The 26,345-nt window shown below is 32.3% G+C and overlaps 1 protein-coding gene across 7 annotated transcripts in view; it reads right to left on the bottom strand.

The window, feature by feature from the left end:
• CadN (neural cadherin) overlaps positions 1–25,703 on the bottom strand; it is a 69,815-nt gene extending 44,112 nt beyond the window's left edge. For 3 of the 7 annotated variants that reach the window (XM_080164885.1, XM_080164889.1, XM_080164888.1), the window contains exons 1-27: positions 25,433–25,703; positions 24,526–24,651; positions 24,061–24,143; positions 22,654–22,794; positions 21,580–21,707; positions 21,003–21,143; positions 20,320–20,476; positions 19,540–19,629; positions 19,194–19,369; positions 16,005–16,135; positions 15,057–15,080; positions 14,130–14,215; positions 13,687–13,792; positions 12,995–13,283; positions 12,403–12,586; positions 11,838–11,936; positions 11,178–11,324; positions 10,700–10,970; positions 10,079–10,334; positions 9,232–9,334; positions 8,709–8,882; positions 8,349–8,445; positions 7,394–7,464; positions 5,737–5,927; positions 2,749–2,878; positions 2,192–2,251; positions 899–1,038 (exon numbers count right to left, since the gene is read on the bottom strand). In XM_080164885.1, coding sequence (XP_080021011.1) covers positions 899–1,038; positions 2,192–2,251; positions 2,749–2,878; positions 5,737–5,927; positions 7,394–7,464; positions 8,349–8,445; positions 8,709–8,882; positions 9,232–9,334; positions 10,079–10,334; positions 10,700–10,970; positions 11,178–11,324; positions 11,838–11,936; positions 12,403–12,586; positions 12,995–13,283; positions 13,687–13,792; positions 14,130–14,215; positions 15,057–15,080; positions 16,005–16,135; positions 19,194–19,369; positions 19,540–19,629; positions 20,320–20,476; positions 21,003–21,143; positions 21,580–21,707; positions 22,654–22,794; positions 24,061–24,143; positions 24,526–24,651; positions 25,433–25,562 — 3,731 coding nt within the window. In that variant the 5' untranslated portion in view covers positions 25,563–25,703. Of the gene's footprint in view, positions 1–898; positions 1,039–2,191; positions 2,252–2,748; positions 2,879–5,736; positions 5,928–6,714; positions 6,906–7,393; positions 7,465–8,348; positions 8,446–8,708; positions 8,883–9,231; positions 9,335–10,078; positions 10,335–10,699; positions 10,971–11,177; positions 11,325–11,837; positions 11,937–12,402; positions 12,587–12,994; positions 13,284–13,686; positions 13,793–14,129; positions 14,216–15,056; positions 15,081–16,004; positions 16,136–19,193; positions 19,370–19,539; positions 19,630–20,319; positions 20,477–21,002; positions 21,144–21,579; positions 21,708–22,653; positions 22,795–24,060; positions 24,144–24,525; positions 24,652–25,432 lie in introns of all 7 variants that reach the window. The other 4 variants (XM_080164886.1, XM_080164891.1, XM_080164887.1 and 1 more) reach the window with 3 other exon arrangements.
• Positions 25,704–26,345: the final 642 nt, after the last annotated feature.

Raw genomic sequence — 26,345 nt, 5'->3', positions numbered from 1 at the left:
AGTCAGATTTATGCAGATATGCCACATTTTTTAGTAAGTTATGTCTCTAATATATTTCGGTTCCCTCACTATAATATATTTCTTCCTGTTCACTTTTTTCCCAAAAACCTTTAAAAAAAGACGAAAACCCACCTATGGCCAACGTGAAGCTTCTCTAAAATAGAAAACTAAATCGGCAAATTAGTTATTGTAACCTTGATAATATCTATAATACTTTGTATTAAAGATAAAAAACAGTTTATTATTGTAATCCTTAATTAATCCTTAAAATATCATATTGATTGTATTTATATTTCATATAAATAATTGTCCCAGTATCCTCCAAGTAATACTCGTGTTCTTGTTATGCAAAACATCCATAGATATGTGTGATACATATAAGTTGATACATATGTATATATTGATAGATTTATGTAAATTAAGTTTTTCTGAGCTGGATCTTTAAATCATTTCAATGGTGCGCCGAATCGGGGTGCGCCGAATTTCAGCCAATCACAGCGCGGTATTTCGTAAAATGCTGTGCTCTCATTGGTAGAAAGTTAGCTCACCCCGATTTGGCGCACCATTGAAATGATTTAAAGATCCAGCTCTGCATTAATGTCTCTGCAAGGCATATATGTAATAAAATATTACATGTAAAAGTTTACTATAGAAAAATAATGATAATAGGTATAAGTTAGACAAGGATTTCCAAGAAATAAGTAGGAAAAATAAAAGTCTAGTCAACAAATTAAAGGCCAAATTATACTTGCAAGGTGATAAGTTTCACATATTTGAAGGCTATGACTGATCACATAAACGACACAGCAGACAGGCAAACTGTTTAACATCTTTAGTTATGAAACATTTCGTTCGAGATTCGAACTCATCACCTGCCCAACAATCAAGGATATCGTACCTGGTAACTGGAGTGCCTGCAGGCTCTCCCTCCATCACAGTTTCCTGTTCTCTTTCAGTAAAGAGTGGGATCTCATCATTAACATCCTCAAGAACTATGTGGATGGTCGCCTCACTAGCCAACTGTTGGGCTCCGTTATTCTAAACAAAAAGAGAATCAATCTAAAATATAAAAGAGGTTTTAGTGTGTGTGTGTCTATACCTGGAATTCTTAGAACAATTTTTACAAAATTAACTCCTCCCTCCTATAAGAAGTAGTCTCTGGAAGGAAAGATAGGTCTCTAAGGGCGCAGATAATATTAGATAGTAAAAAATACAAACAAAGATTTTAAAATTTATTTACTTAAAGAATAAATATGTAACTTAGAAGTTTTAACAGTCAAATGTTTTGCTAAATTCAATTATACACTTTTCAAATATCAACTAAATATCAATAAAAACGAAACCAGACAAGTCAGGGATCTAAAGGGATAAGACAATGTCCGATAATTGATCTATATCCACAATGATAATACCCAAAATTATCCCTTCTGTAGATTACAATTATTAGTTGAAATGTTTGGACACTCAACTTGATGTACCAACCAATCAAAGTTCAAAACTAGCCCCCAAAGTTGTTAAGTCAACGAATAAGAAAACGTTATAATAAAATTTTGGGGACTAGTGTAATAAACAGCCCAATTTCCCCTCCCTCACTACATATTACAAAAATAAATGCAGTAACTTGTTGTTAAATAAAAATGATTGTCATCTAACTATGACAAAACTGTACAGCAAAAACATTTATAAATATTATTTCTTTGTGCTATTTATTATACTTTTCTCTGCAGTCAAGTGGTCTGTAAGTTGTTATTAAGTACACAATAAGAAAAGAAAGTAAGTATATTATTTTCATATAATGTTTTATTCACTTTACTTTTGGTAAAAGGGAAAAAGGATAATGTTTATCAATTCGTCATTGGTCATACTAAAGATGCTAAAAATGGTTCCTTCTGCTGCTATGTCAGGCGCCTGAAATCAATATTAAGAGAAGGGGGAATGCCTTGGCCCATAAACAGGCGCAACTCATTATCATGCACAGTTGGGACTTCAAGACAAATGTCGTGCAATCAAAGGGTATATTGTCTATCGGGCTTTATACCGCAATAAGACGCGGAGTATGTTTCATGGTTCAGTGGAGATGTCTTGAACCTGTAGTTAAACTAAGCTCCCAAGAGGGCATCATTAAACATTGTAAGCAAAACTCTCAGGGAAGGTTAAAAAGATATTAGTACGTCACAAAATATAAGTTTACCTCTACACGAATGGTTAGATTGTATTCTTTGATTCGTTCATAATCCAACGGTTGATTCACCTAAAAATTAAAATATTAATTGTGGTCATAATATTTATAGATTCAATCGCTTCACAGTGATGTTGCCTGTACACAGTCAGTTTATCTAAGTATTTTTAGCATATCTTTTATTTATAAATCTTTAAATTTGTTTAAAATTTAAATTATATACATGAATGACCAATTATGGAAGGTTTTATTTAAGTAATAAGATGTTCAACTGTGTAAAAAAAAAAGAACTTTAGAATAGGTCTAATGGGTCTACAATTTCAAAGAAGCTTAGTTGTTTATGGGCAGTTAAGCTATTTTGCGTGGAACAAGTTAATCCAAGTCCCAAACAAAACAGAAATTTAAAAATCAAAAAAAAATGGCAACCCCTTAATAGTTTAGATAAAAAGAAGGACAGATTGACAGATGGACTCAAACACTCAAAACAAAAAAATATGGGGGACCGGTTAATAATAGAAAACTTTATTTTTGACGGATTACAACCACAATCATTATAAATATGCACCCACCTTAACATCAGCATAAGTCCAGCCATTCTCAGTTCTCTGTTGCACATAGAATGTATCGTACTTGTTAGTCTGATCCGTACTACCCCGGATTAATTGGTAGAATATCGTAGGATTATTCTCTATACCAGAACTAAATAAAAAGTTTATTTTAGTATGCAATATGTCAGGTGATATTCAGGGATATATAGGGATAGGTCAATCGACGATTAAATTGAGGTATGTCTACATAGTTACATTCTTTAGATAAAAAATTTAATGGTGGAAAAGTTTGAACTTTGCTAGTTTAAAGTAACCAACAGATGAGAAAGGGGTGAAATTTTGGGGACAAATTAATTAACAGTCCATTGTCCACTCCCTCCCTGGTTAGATTCACATACAATTTAGATATACCTATCTATTTGAGATAGAGCCACAACTAATTGGAATAAGGTATATCTATATATTTTAATGTGATCCTAATAATTATATTTCAAGAAAATTTGACTTTTTAAAACTTCTTCTTTAGATTAAATCGATGTTAATGAGTCAAATTTTCCCTTATTAAATTTTTTTATAAAATAAAACATTTTAAATCTAAAAATGATTGGTTTAACTAATTAAACTTTAACATGTTTTATTTTAAAAGAGAAAAGCTAAATAGCATACAAACGCCATGCAAAAGAATTTCTTAGATATTTGCATGCTACTGAAATTCAAACTTTAAGCTTCTAAAAGTATTAACTAAAATATTAATAATATTTTAAAGAGCTTAATTTTAAAAAGGAATTGATAAAAATCTTAAGAACATTTTTTTGTGATAATAAATCCCTTCCTGCCTCCCTGTATAATGGAACAAAAATTTGCTGTTTATAAAATAGGGAAGATGTATAAAATATTATGTTAAAATTTCGAGATGGAAAATTAACTGCATTTTCAGAATACAACTTTCACCTTAGAATAAAATAGGCTTTTTCACACAATGGATTAAAAATGTAAAAAAGTATATAATGGCACATTTTGTAATTAGAAATAAAACACTTACTTTGAAACGCTACCTTTACTGCACAATATGTTAAAAGGAATAAAATAACATTTGTTGACAGTCTTAAAATGGGAGGAAAAATTGGTTTTTTTTTAAACAATTGATTAAAGTTAAGATCTATAAATAAGTAAATGGACCATTGTGAAATTGTTTTGAACTGTCACTTTTGGTTTGTTTGTTATCTATCAGAGACTTTTATGCTAGATTTGCTGTATAAGTTAACCATAGCAAGGTTGCATCTTTTAAAGATAATAAAGAAATACTTTAGACTTAAGCATTTTTTACATTTTAGACTGAATAAAAAAAATTATCTTTGATATATTTTTTTTGTAAATCAAGTATAAAAATCATTATCTAATCTTGATAACAGCAATATAAGTTTTATTTCTAAAAAAACGTAAAGTTAACTTGAAACTATTTTTCACATTAAAGTGCCAACAAATATGTTATAATTAAATTAGGATTTCAATATACTCTTATATGTTAAACAACTTTGCTTTTATTCAATGCCATTCTAATCTGATATACATGAAATCTAGAGGCTCAAAAAGTAATTGATAGAAAATATAATTCATTGCATGTAACAATTATTATTATTAAGCTCAGTACACTGTAAAAATAAAGCATAAAATATACATTTAAAATTTTTCTAAATGCTTGGAAAACTTAGTTATTTTTAATAAAAGTGAAAGAAAGTTATAAATAGAATAAAATTTTGCCTGAATTTTTACAATGAACTTAAATCTAAACATGCAAACATGCTTGCTAGGTGCAGTGATAAAAAAGGGGAAGGGAAATTAAATTTAGATTTTACTTTTTAATAAAGTATTAAAAAGCAATCTAAATCAGATTCTTGATTTGGCAAAGTCTGTATTAAAAATGATACTGATAAAAAAATATTCAGCTCCACTGCACGGCAACTCGTCTCTGACTAAAAAAATCCACCTAAAAAATGTGTGGACAACAGTAAATGTTAAACTACACATCAAACACTATAATATTATATTATAGACACAAAAATATCTAAATACCAATCAAAACATCAAAAACACACAATAAAATTCACACAGTATGTATCTAATATCTATCTTTTTTTTCAAACAATATGTATTTTTTATTTTAAATTGAAAATCTTGGTTTAAAAAATGCATTATATATTTGTTAAGAGTATAAAAAAAATCACTCTTAAAACAAAATTAAGAACTAACATTCATTAGAAGGTTCTAAAGCTACTATTATGAATCATGGACAAAAAATGTGGACACAAAAAAAGGTTCCACAAATATTTTAAATGTTAATTAAATTGACGTTTTAAAAAAAATGTTGTCATAAAATTCTATCTTACTGAAAATAGGATAAACAACACAGGACTGTTTTAATCATATTCTTTAAATTCAACAGGTTTGTAGCTATGGAAAATGGTCCTTTAGGATATTTTTTAGATTAATAAAGAATTAAATAAAGTATCAATGCATTTATGTAAAGTTTGAAATTTCATTCTTTTCAATCCTAACTCCAGTTGAAAGTAAAGAAAGTGAGTCCATATTACTAAGGATTAACAGATATCCATGCTTTTAACTGACAATTATTGGTTGAAAAATTCAATTTGAATCAGTAATTTAAAAGTCTTTTTTGAGAAACAAAAAATTTAACAACCTTAACATTTAAAACAAGTATAGACCAAAAATCTGTTTTTAAAAATATAAAGAACAATTAAAATTCACACAAGAGCGTCAAAGTCTTTTTTTGTAAGTTAAAAAAAGGAAAAAAGTTTCAATATTAAACATAAAGGTTCAAACCAGGTTCATAAATTGATTGTAATTATATTCTGTTTTTAAAAAAATTTGTAAATAATTTCAAAAAAAAGACTGTGACACTTTATTATGAACACCAATCCATTTTGGAAACGCACAAAAAATCTTCCCAACAAAAAAAAGGACAAAGGGGAAGGGAGGTTTAAAACACACCTAGCCTTGACAGAAGTAACTGTCTGACCGACAGCTGTGTTCTCCTTAACATAGATAGGACCATACACAGCATTGTCCCATACGGGAGGCTTGTTGGACCGATCCACAACATCAATTTGCACTTCAACTGTTCGAGATAGGACTGTATCGCCTCTGTCCTCAGCAATGGCCTCCAGGCGATAGCTCTCACGCTAAATCGAATAATAGGTCACATTTCAAAATCATGTTTACCAAAGAGCAGTTCAAGTAGAGTATGTGCTTTTGAGGCACAAAGCTGAACTTAAACTTGCAAATCTTTGAATTTCATTTAAAAATATCAGATTTTTATAATGTGGACTTTATCCAAAATATGAATAAGTAATGCGTTTGGTGCAGTTTAAGCTAGAAAAAAATAATGAAATAGTTGATATCATTAAAATGTATGAGAAAATGTGGCCTTATCAGCTACACTGCTTCAAATACACCTTACCTTGTTGTTATAAGATTTTAGTTACACTAATACTATGGTGATTAGTAGATAAATTTAGCTAGGTAGTTTACTTGTGTTTAGAAATACACCCTAAAATTTACCTAATTTTTAAACTAGCAGTGCAGTTGATAAACCAGCTATATACATTCACATTCATGTACGAGTCGTACATGCGTTTGTTACAGAGTACAATATGCTGTACATTGCACTGTAACCAAATTCCATCACCTCTTATTGTTAGTTCTATGAGTAACAACTTTAAATCAGATATTAATGTAATTTATCATAGTGGCAATAGTTTTTGGGTAAAAGAGTTTGCCTCTATAATATAATTACAAATATCTTTCTTAATACAATGTGCTTCTTTACATAGCTAATAAAATTGAAAAGACGACATTTTAGTACAAAAATGCCGCGTATAATTACTCAAAGTGTACACATTACTCCAGCTAATAATGGGCGCCACCACCTTTGAATATGCAGCAGAGAGCGCTTAACGCGGGACAAACCTTGCTTTAACACTTGTAACAGTGTGACCAGGCATCGCATTCTCTTTCACATAAATTGGACCATACAATTGGTTGTCCCACAGAGGGGGCTTGTTGTTACGGTCAACAACATCGAGTTCAACCTCGACATCAGCGTGCAAAGGAGGATTGCCAAGGTCTGAAGCTCGCACACGAATGGTAAACTTTTCTCGCTAAGAAATTGAACATATGTCATTTTATGTAATAAAATAAAATCAAGAGATATTGTAATTAAAATAATCTACATATAAAAACCTGAAAATAGATACATTAATATTTCAGAATTTCCCTAAAAATAAAACCTAAAATTTGAAACAATTAGTAAAATAATAAAACTTTACGATTGACAATTAACAAAAAAATTAAATCTTAAGATTATTTATGAAATTTAAAAAATTAAAAGTATTTTTTATAATGGTTATGAAACAGACAGATCAAACTTAGTAAAAGAGTAACTGCATGTATATGGATATGGAAATTACTAGTTGCTTTGGCCCAAGACTTTTAAGTAGGCTAGGTGTCGTACAATAGCTTAAAACCACCTCAAGACCTTTATAAAGTTTTCCTGAAAAGTACAATTAATTCGGAACAGCAATTTTCGAGATCTTAAGCTCTAGACAAAAATCTTACTTCTTGATATTATAGGATTGTATATACTTACATCTAAAGGTTTCTTGAGATATATCCATCCAGATTCTGGCTGGATATCAAAGTATTGTAGGTCATCCCTGTTGATAATTTATACTTTATTTACTTTTTTTGCGGATGAATATTACATTTAAAGCTTTAAAACAACGCTAAAATGGGACTATTAATTTACAACAAAAAAAACTGTTTCTGCACATAAAATAACAAAAAAAGACCCAAGTCAAATTTAAAATTAAATTACTACTCTTTTGAAATAAAATGGAAAAAAATTTAATTACTACGATATCAAATGTTTTGTTTTAATCAAACTTACAGAAATTACAACAAAAAATGCCCCTCTACATGTTTCCTTACATTTTATTGAACTTCCAATAAGATTTGAAATGATAGTAAATTCCATCAAAGTTTGAAGTCGAACACTATCCCCTCTTTTAAAAAATAAGTATACCTAACCCTTTAATTTCAAATAAAGAGAAGGGGGTTTTTAAGTTTGATAGGCACTTTGATGGGAAGCACCAAAATCATAAAATGCTATTATGGTACAATCTATAATACAAAGTAGCTTCATGTCTGTCTGTCCGTCCGTCTGTCCGTCTGAAGCTTAAGATCTCGGTAACCACTGAACCTTGGATTCTACTCTTCAGGGTATATAACTATCGGTCCTGTGGTGGTTTTAAGCTATTTTCTTGGGGGGTGGGACACCCCCAACCCCCCCAAAAATGAAAATTTCCTCCCCTAATATTTTTTTTTTGCAGAAGATTTCTTTGGTGCTTTTTTTGCAGAAGATTTCCTTGGTCCTTTTTTTTGCAGAAGATTTCCTTGGTCCTTTTTTTTTGCAGAAGATTTCCTTGGTCCTTTTTTATGCAGAAGATTTCCTTGGTCTTTTTACGAATTTCGCCTCTTTGGGCAAAGCCCCTAGAGGCTAGGGGCGAAGCCACTAGTTAAGTTTATAAAGTATAAATTCCTGTGGAAAGGAGCGGAGAGACTGTATCTGATGGCCCCGTTATTATCAGCATCCTCGTCAGAAGCTGATACACGAAGAATGTTGGTTCCTATGTTGGTATCCTAAAATAGTTGCATGGTTAGATACAACAGTAGATCATTGTGTATTGGGATATCTTTAAATATAATTAACTTTGTTTTGTATATATATGTATATTCTCCATTTATTTTCAAATTCCTTTGATTGAACAATTTTTATTCTAATTAACAATAGGCAATCAATTGTTTATAGTAACATATACCTTCTGTTTGCAATTTAAAGTATCTATTATGATTTGATTTGGACTCAAACCAATATCCTTAGTTTACAAAACATTATCTCTTACCTGTTTTACATTCTCAATGTATTTCTGACGGTCAAACAGTGGCGGGTTATCGTTAACATCTGTTATTTCAACAGTAAATGAACAGACGCCTTCCAGTGATGGTTCACCGGAATCTATAGCCTTGACGGTCACAGACACACTCTTGCCATCTGCATCGCCTTCTCGATCAAAGACCTAAAAAGGTTAAAATATTATATATATTACATAAAGGGGTGGATAATGATATATGTCTGTCTGTAATGTAAGATCTCGTTAGCCGCTAAACCAATATGGATCTCCCTTACAGTAAAGATCTTATAAGTCCAGGGAAGATTTAGAACTATTAAGGGGTATGTAACCTCCACCCTCACAATAGTTATTGCCTTTCTCCTCCAAAAAAAGTCCAAAAAAGTGAAGTAGCCAATAGTACTGTTAAAAGTAAAATCGAAAACAATATCAGGTCATTTTTATCAACAATAAAGTAAATACAGCGTCTCTTAGTTGACAGGTGAACACAATAACAAGTCTAACAGGGATATATTACCTTGTTTGTGAATAGTTCTCCTGTCTCTTCATCTACAGTAAATTTAGTTCCTCTCTGGTTTGGTTGTTGAACTATGGAGTATTTTACTTGGCCATTCACACCTGCGATCATTATGAGGATAGGCATTGCTTCAGTTTGGGGGATAAGAAAACGGACGAGAAATGAATAGGTATAATTATATCATATGCAGATTAAAAGTATTGGTTGAAATGTTTGGACAACACAAGTTTGTGACCAATAAAAACAATTTAATAGAAATAACACAAATTTGAGTCCATAAATAATAAGGCGTGGTTATAAAACTTTAGATACTGTGTATTTTACAGTCCAATGTCCTCTCCCTCCCAGCGTAAATACTTTACAATTGGGGTACACTAAAACGTCGTTCTTAGCCAAAAAGAACTTTAAAATAGACGTCTCAACATACCTTAACAGTTCTTACAAGGTTTCGTGATTTTTTCATCTAAAAATCTATTATTTTGCGGCCAAAGTGCTTTAGAACAACATGAACATATAATGTCTATTGCATTTTAAAAGCTTTTCTATAATTAGGGTCGGTTCGTCGCCCGTCCGTCACGGACTGCACCACTTTTGTACCACTTTTGATTCCTGTGACGTCATTAAAAAATGAGAGAGAATTAGGAAAGAAAACCCCTAAAAAATAGATGGAGAATTTTTATGTCGTCACAGGAATCAAAAGTGGTGCAGATTGGGCTTCGTCACACTCTACAAGTGTCAATGATTGTTTATCCTACCGTTTCAGAGCTTCGCGTTTATGGATGTTGTCATCTTTAAAATGTTATCTACAATCATCTACAAAAATAAAATTCCAATGCTATTCCTCCCTTTATCCTTATCGACTGCATGCACATGAATAACAGGACTGCCATTGGGTGCTCCCTCCTCTATCTTGGGAGAGTAGGAAGCACAATCCTCAAACACTGGCTTGTTGTCGTTCACGTCGGTGATGAAAACAACCACAACGGCTGTTGAGGTGTGCACCTTGGTCGGTTCGGCCGGGTCGCGGTTCTCTGTGCAACATTCTCCGTCGTCCATGGCCGTCACGTTCAACTCGTATTTGTCCCAGTCAAGTTTGATATTTCCTACAAATATAGAAATTGATAATGTTTACAATAGGTTTGATTGTTCATTTACATACAAATTTTTAAGATGATTCTTATGACAACGAGGTTGTTCATAACACTAAATACTTTAAATTTACTTATTAAATTAACTATTTGCTTTCTCTATGACTGTTAGTTTTGCTTTGATTGGTGCGCTTTTTGGAATGATGGCATATTTGTTTTCAATAAAATTTTAAGCTTTTTATAGAGTCTATAAAAATAACATCATACTGTCCTACCATTGGTAAATCAGTATGTATACTGGTCTGCCATTAGTAATTTAGTGTGTGTATTGACTAATCAATGGTCATTTGTATTAAAAAAATTTACAAAAAAAACTGTACCTGAAGCTAACCTAATGACACCAGTATTCGGCTCAATCTTAAACATGCCAGACGTTGTGGAGCCTCCAACAAAACCAAAGGTGACACCATCACCATCCTTATCGCTGGCCACCACAGTGGTAACAAGGGTGTTGGGACCCGCGTTCTCGTCCACGTTGGGTGTGTACACCTGCTGGGAGAAGCGGGGCTCCTCGTCGTTCGTGTTCTCTGTGTAGACACGCACTGTGGCTGTTCCCGTGCGTGCTGGCTCACCCTTGTCTTTAGCTGTTACCTATAGTAAAATTGTTTTAGTAAAAATATGAAAATTCTTGAATAATAGAAAATTTAATTAAAAAAACAAATGTAGCAAATGTACAGCTTAAGGGTCTTAAGTATAGCCCTTTCCTAAACCTCCTTTTACAAATGTATTATTTCTACGGACGTCGTAACATTATCAAAACGATAGAGTACTACTTATGCTTATAAATATGTAATATACCTGAAACTCATAGTAGGCATTGTTACTATCCGCATCTAATCTCTTGTTGTTGGAAATGACTCCATTATTATCCACAGCAAAGTGATCATTTGAGACACTGTACACTATCTCGGCGTTGGCACCCGAGTCACTATCAGAAGCTTTCACCTACAAATGATAACATTTTAAGCAATTATAGTGTAAATCTCAAAGGTAATGAACGGTAAAGCGTCAGAAATCTAAAGGGATAAGATATGGCCGATAAATTGATGTACACAGAATTACCACTTCTGTAGATTAAAATCAGTGGTTAAAACGTTTGAACACTCAACTTAATAAACTAACCAATCAAAATTCACCTAAGCCCCCAAAGTTATTAAACCAACGCATAAGATAATGATATTATAAAATTTTGAGGACTAGTGTAAGAAACAGCCAATTGTCCCCTTTCTGGTAAAACTTGCATATCAAATTTTTAAACTATCTGTCACTTGACTCTTAATCAACCAATTACTCTTAGGATTTTAGTTTCGTAACTAATAATGCTTTGAATTTCAACTATTTATCTTTTAATTTTATAAGAAAGTTAAATTTAAATATTGATTCAAAATTGGAAGATTTTTCACCAAAAAAAATCGATGATTTTTTCCAAATCAATAAGAAAATTAACAAAATGTTTACCTTAAGAATTGGTGTTCCAATAGCAATATCCTCTCTGACATTGTGGGCTTGGTAGTCAGGCAACTCAAATTTAGGCACATTGTCATTTACATCTGACACCTAAAATAGATAATAAATCAGCACACCGCATATATTGTGTCCTTGAAATGTTGATTATAATGCACTTTTGTAAAAGAAAGCTAACATATAATTAAAGGCAATGATTTCTTTGAGAATGAACTGTACGTTCTGTTATTAATTAAATTATTATTCATCCTATATGAGATAAAAAAAAACTAGCTCATTATACCTAAAATTGGCCTAAGTGCTAAGGCTGTCCTACTTTAATTAATCCAAATGAATAGAAACTACCAGAGATAAGTAAAAAACATTGCCATCGATTTATCAGATAACCATAGCAAATTCTATATTACTAATGGTCTAATTTCATTTCTTTACAAAAAATATTTTGGGATTATTTTCAAAAATGAAATTGGTAGGTATTTTATTGAAAGTAGTATTCTATCAAAGGCTTTGTTTAGTTTTAACTATTTATAATTGAATACATTAGTAAATTTAAAATTACCTTAATGGTAAGCTCGACAGAAGTAGAAAAGCCGCCAGAATCTTCTGTAGCAGTCACCAACAGCTGATAAATTGGCGGCTGGCGGCTGTCTTCAAAATCCAGCTCCTTGGCCAACTTAACAATTCCGGAGGAAGGTCCAATGTTGAATGTTCCAGCTCCTTGCCCCTCGGATTTTAGGGTGTACCTAAAAAAGAATAATTTGAAAATACGTGAAAGTTAATTAAAGACCATTATGAATACTAGCAGCTGAGCTCTGTATTTAAAAGAGTAATGAAAATATACTAAAACCAAAAATAGATATAAAAATTATATAGCCTAAAACTATCCACAGACCTATAATAAGCTTCCATAAAATGGATAACTCAATCAGTTCAGTAGATATAGAAATCTTAAGCTACAGAAAAAGAAACCTTACTACTTTATGTAATAAGATTATATAGAATATAGACAACTAGAATTTACGTATTCTTACTAATTACTGATTTTTTAAAAATGCACATCAATTTTACTTACTTCATGTTTTGTCTTTGTTGTTATCTACTTATGGAACTTGTTGTACTTCTCATTAAAATTAAAAACTTTTTAAAAATACCTGATTTCACGATCAGCAAAAGACTTGGCCTTCACCGAAATGATATCCGAATCCTTTTTCTGACTCTCCGGTATCTCCGCCTCGTAGGATGGCATGTAGAACTGCGGCGGACGTTTTCCGCCGACAATTGACAGCCGTTCCTCGGGAGTGGACTGGTAGGCGCGGCCGATTTTGCCGTTCTGGTCCTCCGCCTTGACGTAGAGAACGTACTCCATGTCAAGTTGGAATGGTTCGTTGCCTCTGGTACGTACTACGCCAGACCGTTCGTCAATCTCAAATCGTCCTCCAGCTAAAATGATAAGAGTTAATGAAACAGTGGCGTGCACTGGGTTTAACAAGGGTGGTATAAACCTTGAGAGGGTTGGGAAAAGAAAAAGGAAGGTCTACCGAATTTCAATTTTATAAGGGTGTTTGACAACCCACTAATGCACACACATATTTAAAATATCATCTAGATATTCTTTATGTCTTTACTGTAAAAAAAAATCATATAACAGTTAGGCAATACTAAGTAAATTTGGTATTTGCATGACCAGACTATGTATGTAAAAAAATCTTAGATTTTTTATTCTGTCAAAATTAAAAGTTCCATTTTCAAAATAAACATTCTATGTCATTGACAAATACCTTAATTGTAAGAAAAATGCCAAAAAATTAGGCAAAATAGTTTTTCAAATACATAGTTTACTTACTTCTGTCCCTGACTAGAAAATAATGGAGGTTGGGATCTGAATCTGGATCCTTTGCCTGCAGGGTGAACACTGGGGTGTTGGGGGGAGCATTCAGCTTTACTACAGCCTAAATGTATATCGTTATCAATATTACTAATTTTGTAAATCACATTTTGTATCAAAAAGCACAGTTAAGTATCATACAGATAGGGTAATAATATTTTAGATAAAACATAATTAGCATATGAATTAGAATTTGTGTAAACTAATGGTAAAGAATTACTTTATCTTGGTAGGTAATGTCAAAAAATCACACATTATGACAATTAGCACTGGGATGATCATTTAGTCGCTTTACTTATCTTAATTTTACTGGGTGACATATAAACACGTAGATATGCATTACAAAGTATTAGTTATAGAGTAGCTGCGCTTCATAAATGTTTTTTTTTATAAAAGGCAACCTGCATGGGTAGTGGTCTGTTGATAAAATATGGAGCTTCATCATTCACATCCTTCACTTTTACTATCACCCTCTGGTTGTCAGTATCTAAATAGACGTAAAATAATTATATTTTTTTTAACCTGATATGAGGGAGGTGAAACGGGACAAAAATCTACACACAAAACAATTACAACAAGAAACTAAATTTAACTAAATAATAAACAACTAAAATATTTTCTATTTACATTAAATTAGAAAAATTTTGGCCAAATAGTTTTTTTTTAAATTCATACTTAAACTAATTATAATTTATAACTAAAATTCTATGTAATTATGGACAACCCAATAAACTAATTATTCTCAAAATATAATCTTTAAAATTAGGCAAACGAAATCTATTACAAAAGAAACTAAAGAAAAAGACAATTTTTTTCTATAAAAGCAGAATCATTGCTTGTTTAAAATAATGTATACTAAAAGAGAACATGTAATACATTTCTTTAGTATTTACAGGGTGCCCAATTTTATCTGTCTCATTTGAACGATCAATAATTACACCCTATAATCATAGATTATAAAAAGCTTATATTAACATTTGGTTTGAAAAAATCTCTTTTTTAGTACATTTTATATAATACAACCTTAAAAATAATTTAAATTTGTGCAGAATATATTATGTGCTAAATCAGACCCTGAATTTTCATGTCACCCCCCAAAAGAACAGATTAAATTGGGCACCCTGTAGAAATAACGGATCATGGAAAGAAAACAAAGTAGCGGGTTTCATCGTACTTTCACAGTAGCTTTTGATAAGTTATTTTAGGTTAGGTTAGGTAACTGTTAATGATTGCCCTGCAGGGGCTAGAAATAGGAAGCTACTGTGAAAATACGATGAAACCCACTACGTTGTTTTTTTTTCCATGACACGAAATAATTTTGAACTTACACTGCAATCCTCGCTGCCAGCCTTCTCAAATAATTAAAGTGTAATTAGATTCTTTTATAATATCACTAATAGTAGTAGGATGTCAGTCTGTTTGTCTGTCATACTAAAGCAAAATATGTTTGCAATATTTATCAATTAATCAAAATGTCAAACATTAACAAGTACAACTTTATTTGTTCAGGCGAAGCTCGAGAAATCAGAGTATTAATTCGTCATTATGCTAGAAGTCGTTGGCTTCAACAAGATGCCTATCGAACACTGCCCCCCCCCCCCCGGCCCCGCCTCCTTTATTTAAAATTAATCGAAAATAAGGGAGGACTTTCCTGGGCTTAGTAATTTTTGTCATAAATACACTTGTCATGAATACATTTGTCATAAAACATATGTCATAAAATCATTTGTCATAAAGGTACATTTGTCATGAAAATATTTGTCATAATGGTACGTTTGTCATAAATTACATTTTTCATAAAAGTACACTTGTCACAAAAATATTTGTCATAAAGGTACGTTTGTCATAAAGGTACATTTTATGACAAATGTTTTTATGACAAATGTAATTTATGACAAATGTACCTTTATGACAAACGTACCTTTATGACAAATGTACCTTTATGACAAACGTACCTTTATGACAAATGTACCTTTATGACAAATGTTTTTATGACAAATGTATGTTTGACAAATATATTTATGACAAGTGTATTTATGACAAAAATTACTGAGCCCTTTCCTGTACCTAACGCTGTAAGGATGCCCAGAATCCAATATAACCTAACCTGACCAAAGGTATCAAACAAACAAAAAGGTATAGTGCTCTACAAGACACTGGAGGGGAATTTGCCTTTCCAATTCAGAACGTCAGCAAGGATAAAAACATCGAGGCTTCTCTAAAAGTTATAAATTTGATACGTCCGTCCGTCCCCAATAATAACACTCTAGGCCTACCTCCAGAGCCGGAGTTGGTGATGATGACCCAGAAGTCAATGGTCTTCTCCCTGCCGAGCTCCTCGTAGTCCCACTTTTTCTTCACTCGCACTGCTCCGTTAGGCTCAACCGTGACCCATGGATTTTCATCCCTGAGATGAAAATCATGAAATAATGATAGTAAACATATAAATTGAGAAAATAAATTATCACTATTCGCCGGAAGGAAAAAGCAGTTTTTTGAAAGGGGCTATCTGAGATTATTACAGATTCTGATATATACATATATAGACTAATGAAAAATGCAAAAAACGAAATCAAAAGCGTTCCTTCTTGGGAGAAAATCCGGGAAAAAGATTTTAGCTATTTTTAACCTAAAATTCACATTGGGAAGCCTGCAAAAAATATACAGACATTTTAAAAATGGCATTGCTTAGCACCTAGAGGTGGTAGAAAAATGATACACATACCATTGGAAAGCTCATAACCTCTAGTTTCCATATTGGTATATAACGTCTTTGTACTATTATTAGGTTTTGAGCTATCCTCTGAAGTATACACAAGTTTTAAAAATGCAGTTTTTTCTTGAGAATTTTAAGTTTGATACTTGTTACACAAACCTTTTTTAGATTATATTACATAACACCTTGGAGTTATAATTATTATTAGTTATATAATTATTTTATATAGGTAAAATTTTATATTTTGGGTACTTTCAATTTTAGCTTAATTAAAAATTGTCTTTGAAATGTGTACAGTTTGTAGTAAGAACCAGGGATGGAGGGGGGGGAGTTTATACACTTATAGGAAATGAAATTCCGTATAAATTTTTGCCTTGGATGTTTTTGGGCTTGTTGTTATAGTTATTAACCTTTTTGTAAAATTTCTTATATGATCAAATCTACCAGTAAAACTTTAAAAATTGAATTTTGGCACTTTTCTTCTACGGGCTAGTAGGTTAAAACAGCCCCCAAAACACTAAAATCTAAGGTCTGAGCATATTTTTTGAGATATCAAGCCAATTTTTTTAATGTAAACCTTTTTTTCATAATTAAGCTAAGTAGTCACTAAAGATTTCATTTTGTCACTTTCCTTCTTGGGGTTAGTGGGATATAACACCCCCCAAAACACTAAAATTTAAGGCTTGAGCTTACTTTTAGAACTATCAAGATGTTTTTTTTAATTAAAATTTATTCTCCTAATTGAGAAAAGCAGCCACTAAAGATTTGTTTTGGCACTTTCCTTCTTGGGTTAGTGGGGTAAAACAACCTCTTAAACATTTAAATTACATCTTAGTATCATATTTTGCCCTGGCTATTTGGACTTGTTGTTATAGTTATCAAATGATTCTTTTTTAATATTTTCTTATAAGATTGGATCTACCTTTAAAGCTTTAAAAATTAAATTTTGGCACTTTTCTTTAGGGGCTTTTGGGGTAAAAAAGCCCCTAAAACACTAAAATTGTAAATAATGAGATTATTTTTAAAGGTATCAAGCTAATTTTTTAATGTAATCATTTTTCACATAATTGAACTAAGTAGTCACTAAAGATTTCATTCTGGCACTTTCCTTCTAGGGTCTAGTGGGGTAAAACACCCCCCAAAATACAAATATTTTGAGTTCTGTGCTTATTTTCAAAGATATCATGTTGAATTCTAATGAAAACTTATTTCACATAATGAAAAAAAAAATTATTTAGTCCTTGAAAGAGAGTGCCTAATTGAAATCTATAGTGATTTGAAAAAAAAGTATTTATTAACAAAATCAGCCCAATATTTTTAAAAATAAGTTTTAGTAGTTTTGGAGCAGTTTTACCCCACTAGTCCATAGAAGGAAAGTGCCTAACTTAAGTTTTACTGGTAGTTTAATCATATAAGAGATTTTACAATGATCAGGTTTATAACTATAACAACAAGCTCAAACATCCAGAGCAAAATTTTATACTGAATTTCATTGCCTATAAGTGTATAAACTCTCCTTCTCACCTTGGATCTTATAAGTTTACAATTAGGGGGGGGGGGGGGGTTTCACCCTACTATCCCTTAGAAAGAAAGTGTTTAAACTAGCCCCTAGAAGAAAAGTGCCAAAATTCAATTTTTAAAGTTTTACTGGTAGATTTTACAAAACAAGCCCAAAAACATCCAGGGCAAAAATTTATACTGAATTTCATTTCCTATAAGTGTATAAACTCCCCTCCTCCCTCCTTGGTTCTTACTACAAACTATACACATTTCAAAGACAATTTTTAATTAAGCTAAAATTGAAAGTACCCAAAATATAAAATTTTACCTATATAGAATAATTATATAACTAACTATAATTATAACTCCAAGGTGTTAAGTAATATAATCTAAAAAAGGTTTGTGTAACAAGTATCAAACTTAAAATTCTCAAGAAAAAACTGCATTTTTAAAACTTGTGTATACTTCAGAGGATAGCTCAAAAACTGATAATTATACAAAAACGTTATATACCAATATGGAAACTAGAGGTTATGAGCTTTCCAATGGTATGTGTATCATTTTTCTACCACCTCTAGGTGCTAAGCAATGCCATTTTTAAAATGTCTGTATATTTTTTATACAGGCTTGCCAATGTGAATTTTAGGTTAAAAATAGCTAAAAATCTTTTTCCCGGATTTTCTCCCAAGAAGGAACGCTTTTGATTTCGTTTTTTGCATTTTTCATTAGTCTATATATGTATATATCAGAATCTGTAATAATCTCAGATAGCCCCTTTCAAAAAACTGCTTTTTCCTTCCGGCGACTAGTGTTATGCAATGTTTGTAATGCATATCCTATTATATAAAGTAGTAAGCTTTTTTCTGTCTGTAGCGAAAGAACTCGCTAACCACTAACCCGATATGATTCTCCTTTACAGTGAAGCTTCTTAAAGGTCATGAGGTGGCTTTAGGCTATGTTTGCCCTTCCCCTTTGAATATAAAGCCCCTAGATGCTAGGGGCGCAACCTCTAGTAGTATAAAAAAGGTATAAAATAGTATATCCATCTAAATGTTTTTCATAAAAGTTTTTTTGGACAAAATTGAAAAACCCAACAATTTAAAACTATAGATTTTCTCTAAATCCAATCTGTTCATAAATAAAACATATCATGGCTTTTTATCGCCGCGCTACTTAGAAACCAATAGTCTTTGGGGTATTTAACTGAGAATTTTAAACTGTTTGAATTTCTGAATTATAGAAAGGTTACCTTATTTTAAAAGTTTCGTAGTCGACCTCCTTATCAAGTCTGAAAACAATTTTGCCTTCGGGTTCACCGTCTGCCTCTGTCTTGTCCTCCCTCCTGGTCGGTCTGACCGCTCGGGTCACTCGCCTCTTCACTCGAGAGTGGGCCAAACTATTGTCCTCGGCAAGGGCAGGTGAATCCTAACAATTTTAAATATTAACAGATTTTTCTAATTTTCGTTAGAGGATTTTTACTTATTTACTTATTTTTAGTTGGGCGTGATTTAATCTTAAATTAAAGTATTACACACTCATACATACATCCACCCCCCCCCCCCCTTAAAATTTGGTTTTTAATTTCTAAAACTGACCTCAACAATATTTGTATCCTCAAAGTTGATATAGACAAGAGCAGGTTTGCTTGTTAACACGGGTTTCGAACCACTGTCTTCTGCTTGTACCTGGAAATAAAAAATAATCAGAAAAAATACACAACATACTTTTAACTTTTGTTCTTAATTGGGCTTCGATTATAATCCGAATTGCCTTTATAGTATTTTACTGTTCGAAAAGGTCGGATTTTTCATTAAATATTTGACTTTTGAGTATAGCAAAGCTAAATAATTGAGAATATACATTGTTCATGATACATATTATTTGTTTATAGGCCCACTTACCTCAAGGCTATACTTTGGGTGCTATCCCTAAAGCGCCTAGCAAGCACAGACTCCCTTTATTCATGCCTAGCCCCTGCAGGACTACCTTTAATTAAAATAACCTAATCTAACCTGACTTGAAGTAAAAATTAACACACAAAAAACTACCCTCCCCTTTAATTTTATTTATGTTAAAAAAAGCGGGGAAAGGGTTTATGTGCTTGATTATGTACTTTGAGGGAAACCGCCAAACTGTTTATGCTCTTATGCTCTTCTTTGATGTTACAGCTGTTACCATATTTATTAAAATGCAACGTCTATATGTTATCTAAGTAAACCAAAGCTCTTTATAGTTTCTATAAAAATGACGTCATACAATACAAATGACCAATGATAGGCCAATACACAGACTAAATTACCAATGACAGGAATATACATTTTAATTGCCCAATGGTAGACCAATATGATAGGATTTGGCAGGATTATTAGGTATACCTGGATGAGATACATGCGCTGGTTTGGTTTCTCAGTCAGCACAACCTCGCCAGTCTGAGGGACCACAACAAACGGTGCTCCCGCCAGGCGGATTGCCCGGTAGATAATCTTATCGCCGTCCGCGTCCTTTGCAACCACTTCGCCAACACTCTCAAATCTGATAAAGGGTTCGTGAAATTTTTTAGTAGAGAAGCTACTCTCTAATTCACTTTGTCTGTCCGTGCGTCAGTCTTTTCTTTCTCAGCGCCTATTTAAGATAAATAGCTTAATTTTTTGTAAGGATTTCCTTTACCAATTAGCATCTAATATTTTAATTACTTGATCCGTCGGTCTGTCGGTCATGCTTCAAAATTATACTTAATTTTTTCATAAAGTTTTCATGATTTTCTATTATTATCGCATGTGTATAGTGTATACTAAGTAGTTTTCTGTTTTCTGACTAAAATGTAATCATAATGTTATTGCTGCATTGTCATATTATTTGTCCATGTTTTAAATCAGGACTCGGCAGCCGCGCGTCACCCGCGTTTAAGCCTCAGTGAAATCGCCATACTAAATTTCAGCTGGATGTTTAGACCTGTTCCGAAATATACAATTAATGTTTTCGATTTTTTTTATTCTCACAAGTAGGTTTAGATTTGAGAATTTTTTCGCGACTGCTTTACATTATTTAAAAAATTTACCTTCTAGTATCTAAAGGCGCAGCAAATGTGAAAATATTTTGCTTGAAGATGGGCGGATTGTCATTAACATTGAGAACATTGACCCGTCCCTCTGTAGCCAAAGATTCGCCAGTTTCTGGTTGCTGCGCTACTACTCTATACCTGTAGAAAAAGGATGCTTAGCAGTTAGCCTAAATTATTATTATGAAATTGCTAATCATAGTAATAATCCGTCATAAAAGATTTCAAAACTATTAATTGGGTGGTACAAGTAAGCAGTGTCATGAAATTTCCACCAACGGTTTTAAACTAGAGAAGAGGTAATTTTGTTTATCATAATTGGTGAATACAACAATTTATCGTCAACAACACTGCCATAATTATGAGTTTTCATTTCTATAGATTTTTAAACAAAATGTGAGAATTATTTTCTAGAAAGGGAACATTGGTCTGTTTATTACACTAGTCCCCAAAGTTTTATTCAAACGTTTTCTTTTTGTTACCTTAACAACTTGGTTGACTTTGAATTGAATTTTAATTGCTTGGTTCATTACTTTGAGTGTTCAAACATTTCAACCACTAATTGTAATCTACTTACTTGATAACCGGATCCTTTTCATGATCAAGAGGCACAAGAGTCTTCAGTAATATTACAGTGCTGTTCTCTGTCACATAGATAGGAGTTGCTGATAGCTGCTTTCTAGCCTTCACAGGGTAGATAGATACCTAGATAGATGGATACAATATATTAGGGTAGCTAATAAATGATTTCTAGCCTTCACAGAGTAGATAGATACCTATATAGATAGATACAATATATTAGGGTAGCTTATTTCTAGCCTTCACAGGGTAGATAGATACCTAGATAGATAGATACAATGTATTAGGGTGGCTGATAACTGCTCTCTAGCCTTCACAGGATAGATGGATAGATATTGTATATTAGGGCAGCTGATAGCTGATTTCTAGCCTTCACAGGGTAGATAGATAGATACTGTATATTAGGGCGGCTGATAGCTGCTTTTTAGCTTTCACAGGGTAGATGGATACTTAGATAGATACAATATACTAGGGTAGGTAATAACTGATTTCAGCCTTCACAGGATAGATGGATAGATACAATATATTATGGTAGGTAATAACTGATTTCTAGCCTTCACAGAATAGATAGATAACTAGATAGATAGATACAATATATTAGGGTAGCTGATAGCTGCTTTCTAGCCTTCACAGGGTAGATAGATACCTAGATAGATAGATACAATATATTAGGGTGGCTGATAACTGCTTTCTAGCCTTCACAGGGTAGATAGATACCTAGATAGATAGATACAATATATTAGGGTGGCTGATAACTGCTTTCTAGCCTTCACAGGGTAGATAGATACCTAGATAGATAGATACAATATATTAGGGTAGCTGATAACTGATTTCTAGCCTTCAAAGGGTAGATCGATGCCTAGATAGATAGATAGATAGAATAAATTTGCTTTGCGAATTCTTATCAATTTTATAATAATTAATCGAATATGAAGCAGCTTATAGTGCTTAATAAAAAGTCACGTCAAAATACAAATAACCAATGATAGGCCAGTATATATTGTAATTGACTAATGGTAAATGTATCCTGGCCTATCATAAGTTGAAAGAAAAAAATAAATCAATTACGTACCTGTATATTATGGTTATGCCTGCCCTGTATGTGGAGTGTGCCAGCATCCTGACCAGCAGGCAGGTTCTCTGTCACCTGGCCAATATGACCGCTTGGATCCAACTTCCAGCGTAACAAAGAATCATGGGTTCTAACATGAACCTGAAATATTTAAAAATTATTGATTTTTTCTATATTAATATTTTTTATGAAATTAGAATAAATCACCAATTTTGATGTACAGTTAAGATATCTTTAACGACTTAAGCATTCCAATTTAAGAAGCTTCAAATAGCTCCGATCCTGGGATGATTTATGGCTATTTATTAGTAAATTAAAGTTTTTGGATGGTTTCAGTCTATTTTTTACATCCGTTTTCTTCCCCATTAAATAAAGAGCTCCTAGATGTTTGAGGCGAAGCAACAAGTAACAAGACATAACAATTCCTAATTTGTATGTGTCAGTGTGTTGCTTAAGATCTTTAGAATGGCTGTACCAGACTTCCTCCCCTCCAGAGCCCCCACCATAAGCCCCCCCCCCCCATCCTACTGATGACAACCCGGACCGGAAACGGACAACGAGCAGCCAACACAACAACAATGGCTGTACATTAAAGTAATAAAATAGGGGGGTAGTTGTAAAATAACTGTATGTCCACATGGTGGGGTCTTTGAAAATTAGCCAATAGCGCCAGAAAAATTAACACTGCAAAGTCGCAACAAAAGAGCAGAAATCAGTTCGCTAGCAGACGAAAAAGGTCCCTACAACTGGAACCAGGTAGTTGTCTGGGTTTTACATCTATACTTATACATTTATTGGCTTGACTATATTTGCTTACCTGTAGTATATGTATTTCTGTGGTAAGATTATTATTATCAGGTGACTATATTTGCTTACCTGTAGTATATGTATTTCTGTGGTAAGATTATTATTATCAGGTGACTATATTTGCTTACCTGTAGTATATGTATTTCTGTAGTAAGATTATTATTATCATGTGACTATGTTTGCTTACCTGTAGTATATGTATTTCTGTGGTAAGGTTATTATTATCAGGTGACTATATTTGCTTACCTGTAGTATATGTATTTCTGTGGTAAGGTTATTATTATCAGGTGACTATATTTGCTTACCTGTAGTATATGTATTTCTGTAGTAAGATTATTATTATCATGTGACTATGTTTGCTTACCTGTAGTATATGTATTTCTGTGGTAAGGTTATTATTATCAGGTGACTATATTTGCTTACCTGTAGTATATGTATTTCTGTGGTAAGGTTATTATTATCAGGTGACTATGTTTGCTTACCTGTAGTATATGTATTTCTGTGGTAAGGTTATTACTATCAGGTGATTATGTTTGCTTACCTGTAGTATATGTATTTCTGTGGTAAGATTATTATTATCAGGTGACTATATTTGCTTACCTGTAGTATATGTATTTCTGTAGTAAGATTATTATTATCATGTGACGCACTCTCATGTGATACAGCTATTGAAAAATTTGAATCTAAAAAAAAAAATCTTAATCTTAATTTTTTCTCTATAAAATTTGCATATGAAAATAGATTGATCTTTACTTAAGTTCAATCTTTATGTTGTTATTTATATATAACAAAAGAAATTAGAAGATATCTTTGCTAGTTTACAGGGAGGGAGAGGACAATGGACCTTTTATTACACTGGTCCTCAAAGTTTTATAATAATCGTTCTTTTATTTGTTGGCTTAACAACTTTGGGGATTGTTGAAGTTTTGATTGGATTGTTCATTAAGTTGAGTATCCAAAAACCACTGACTGTGATATACAGAAGTGGTTATTTTGTGTATGATTATTGGGGATGTACATCAATTTATTGGCAATTGTCTTCTCCCTTTAGATCCCAAGACTGACCTTCTTTATCACACATTGTATCAGTAAGAATGAGATGACCAGAGTTGAGCAAGTAGAAGCTGTCAGCTGCCGGACTCTGCACCAGTTCGAGTCCCGGCGCCATGGAAAACTTCTTTATTACGGTACCTAGAATAATTATATTATTTAATGATAAAGATACATTGCTGATAGTATATCCTTATATGAAAAATAACAGTATGGCTGTCAGACTATCTATTCCGAAAGATCTTGTTAAACGCTGAGCCGATTTCGTATTCTTTTGAAGTGAAGCCTCTTATAGGTTCCCGAAAAGGTTTTTAGTTATATTAGGTTAGGTTAACCCAACCCAAGAAAAAACATCCTTAAAAAATCAAAACCCTTAAAACTAGATATTTTTTACTTTCAAAAAGTAAAATTGAAAATGATGCTGTGAGTATTGGTGCAAAAAATATGACGTAACAAAAAAAATTAGCCAATGAGAGGCCGTTATTGACCAATGGTAAAATTTAAAGTGGACTCTCATTGGCTAATTTTTTTGTTACGTCATATTTTTTGCCGTTATTGACCAATGGTAAAATTTATAGTGGACTCTCATTGGCTAATTTTTTTTGTTACGTCATATTTTTTGCACCAATACTCACAGCATCATTGAAAATGATAGGTAGGTAGTCGAGTTCCCTACCCTAATCTTCGAGCCAGGTGTAAATAGAGGCCTCTAGGGGCGTAACCACTGGTACTTAAATAAGGCAATCTAAAATTGCTTGGGTAATGGGTTAACTAATTCTGTGAAAAAGATTACTACTCTTGTTTATGTAAATTTTTGTTAGATTATTAATTATGGATTTTATTGTTCTTCTTAATATGTCATTTGTATTAAAAATTTCTTTTTGGAAATGCAACAACTAATCTAAATAACTTTTTATTTTACCTATAGATGCATTAGATGGTAAGTGTAGACTACTGACATCTTGACTTATTGACGCCCAGGCTATGTCGGACAACCAGCCTATCATACACAAACATATGCACATCCAATCTTTTATTACAAACATCCTCATTTTGATTGGGGGATTTTTAAAATGTTTTTTATAACTAATTTTGTATGACTAAAAATCACATCTTGGGGGGGTCAAGGATCACTAAGATTCTTGTGAGAGATTCACTCGGTTCATTAAATCATTTTACTTCCATTTTTGTCTGAAAAAAAAACATCAAATTAATATGAAAATTAAATAAAATATCATAAACAATTAGTCATATAAGAGAGTAATAGTTCACCTAAAGAAAAAACTATTAAGCCTCCTTTCTTTCCGCCAGCAAAAAACGTACTTTTAAAAATAAAATGTGTTTTCTGCAGGTTTAAACAGTAAACACTTAAAACCAAAAACCTTCTTTGAAAAGGTCGTCTTACAAAGTACTATTTGTAAATTTGTTAGTTCAATGCACCACAAAAAAAAATATTAAATATGGAGGGATGCAAATAGACAATTCAAAAATAGAGTTGTTGAATCAATTTTTATTTTTGATAAAGATGGAGTGATAGGGCAACTGAATAATATTGCATCAGTATTTTCACAGTTTAAATAAAACATAGTTTTGACTGACAGAACATTCACAGACAAAATCTTAATATTAATTTGAAAGTATAACTTTAGTTAGGTATACTATTATTTACTTATAATAGATGATATGGGATATAGAAAATTTATTTTGAAGATACTAGCGGCTGCGCCCCTGCATCTAGTAGACAGGTAAAGCAGAAAAATTGTCTAAAGCCATACCGGGACCTATGTAAGGCATCCATAGTTATCGAAATCTCAAGCTGTTTTTATATCAACATA

The sequence above is a fragment of the Acartia tonsa genome, chromosome 6 (assembly GCF_053477335.1).
Source record: "Acartia tonsa isolate MP-2025a chromosome 6, ASM5347733v1, whole genome shotgun sequence".
Lineage (NCBI taxonomy): Eukaryota > Metazoa > Arthropoda > Copepoda > Calanoida > Acartiidae > Acartia > Acartia tonsa.
Note: the sequence above shows the minus strand (reverse complement) of the source record. Positions and strands in the feature narration are given on the sequence as shown.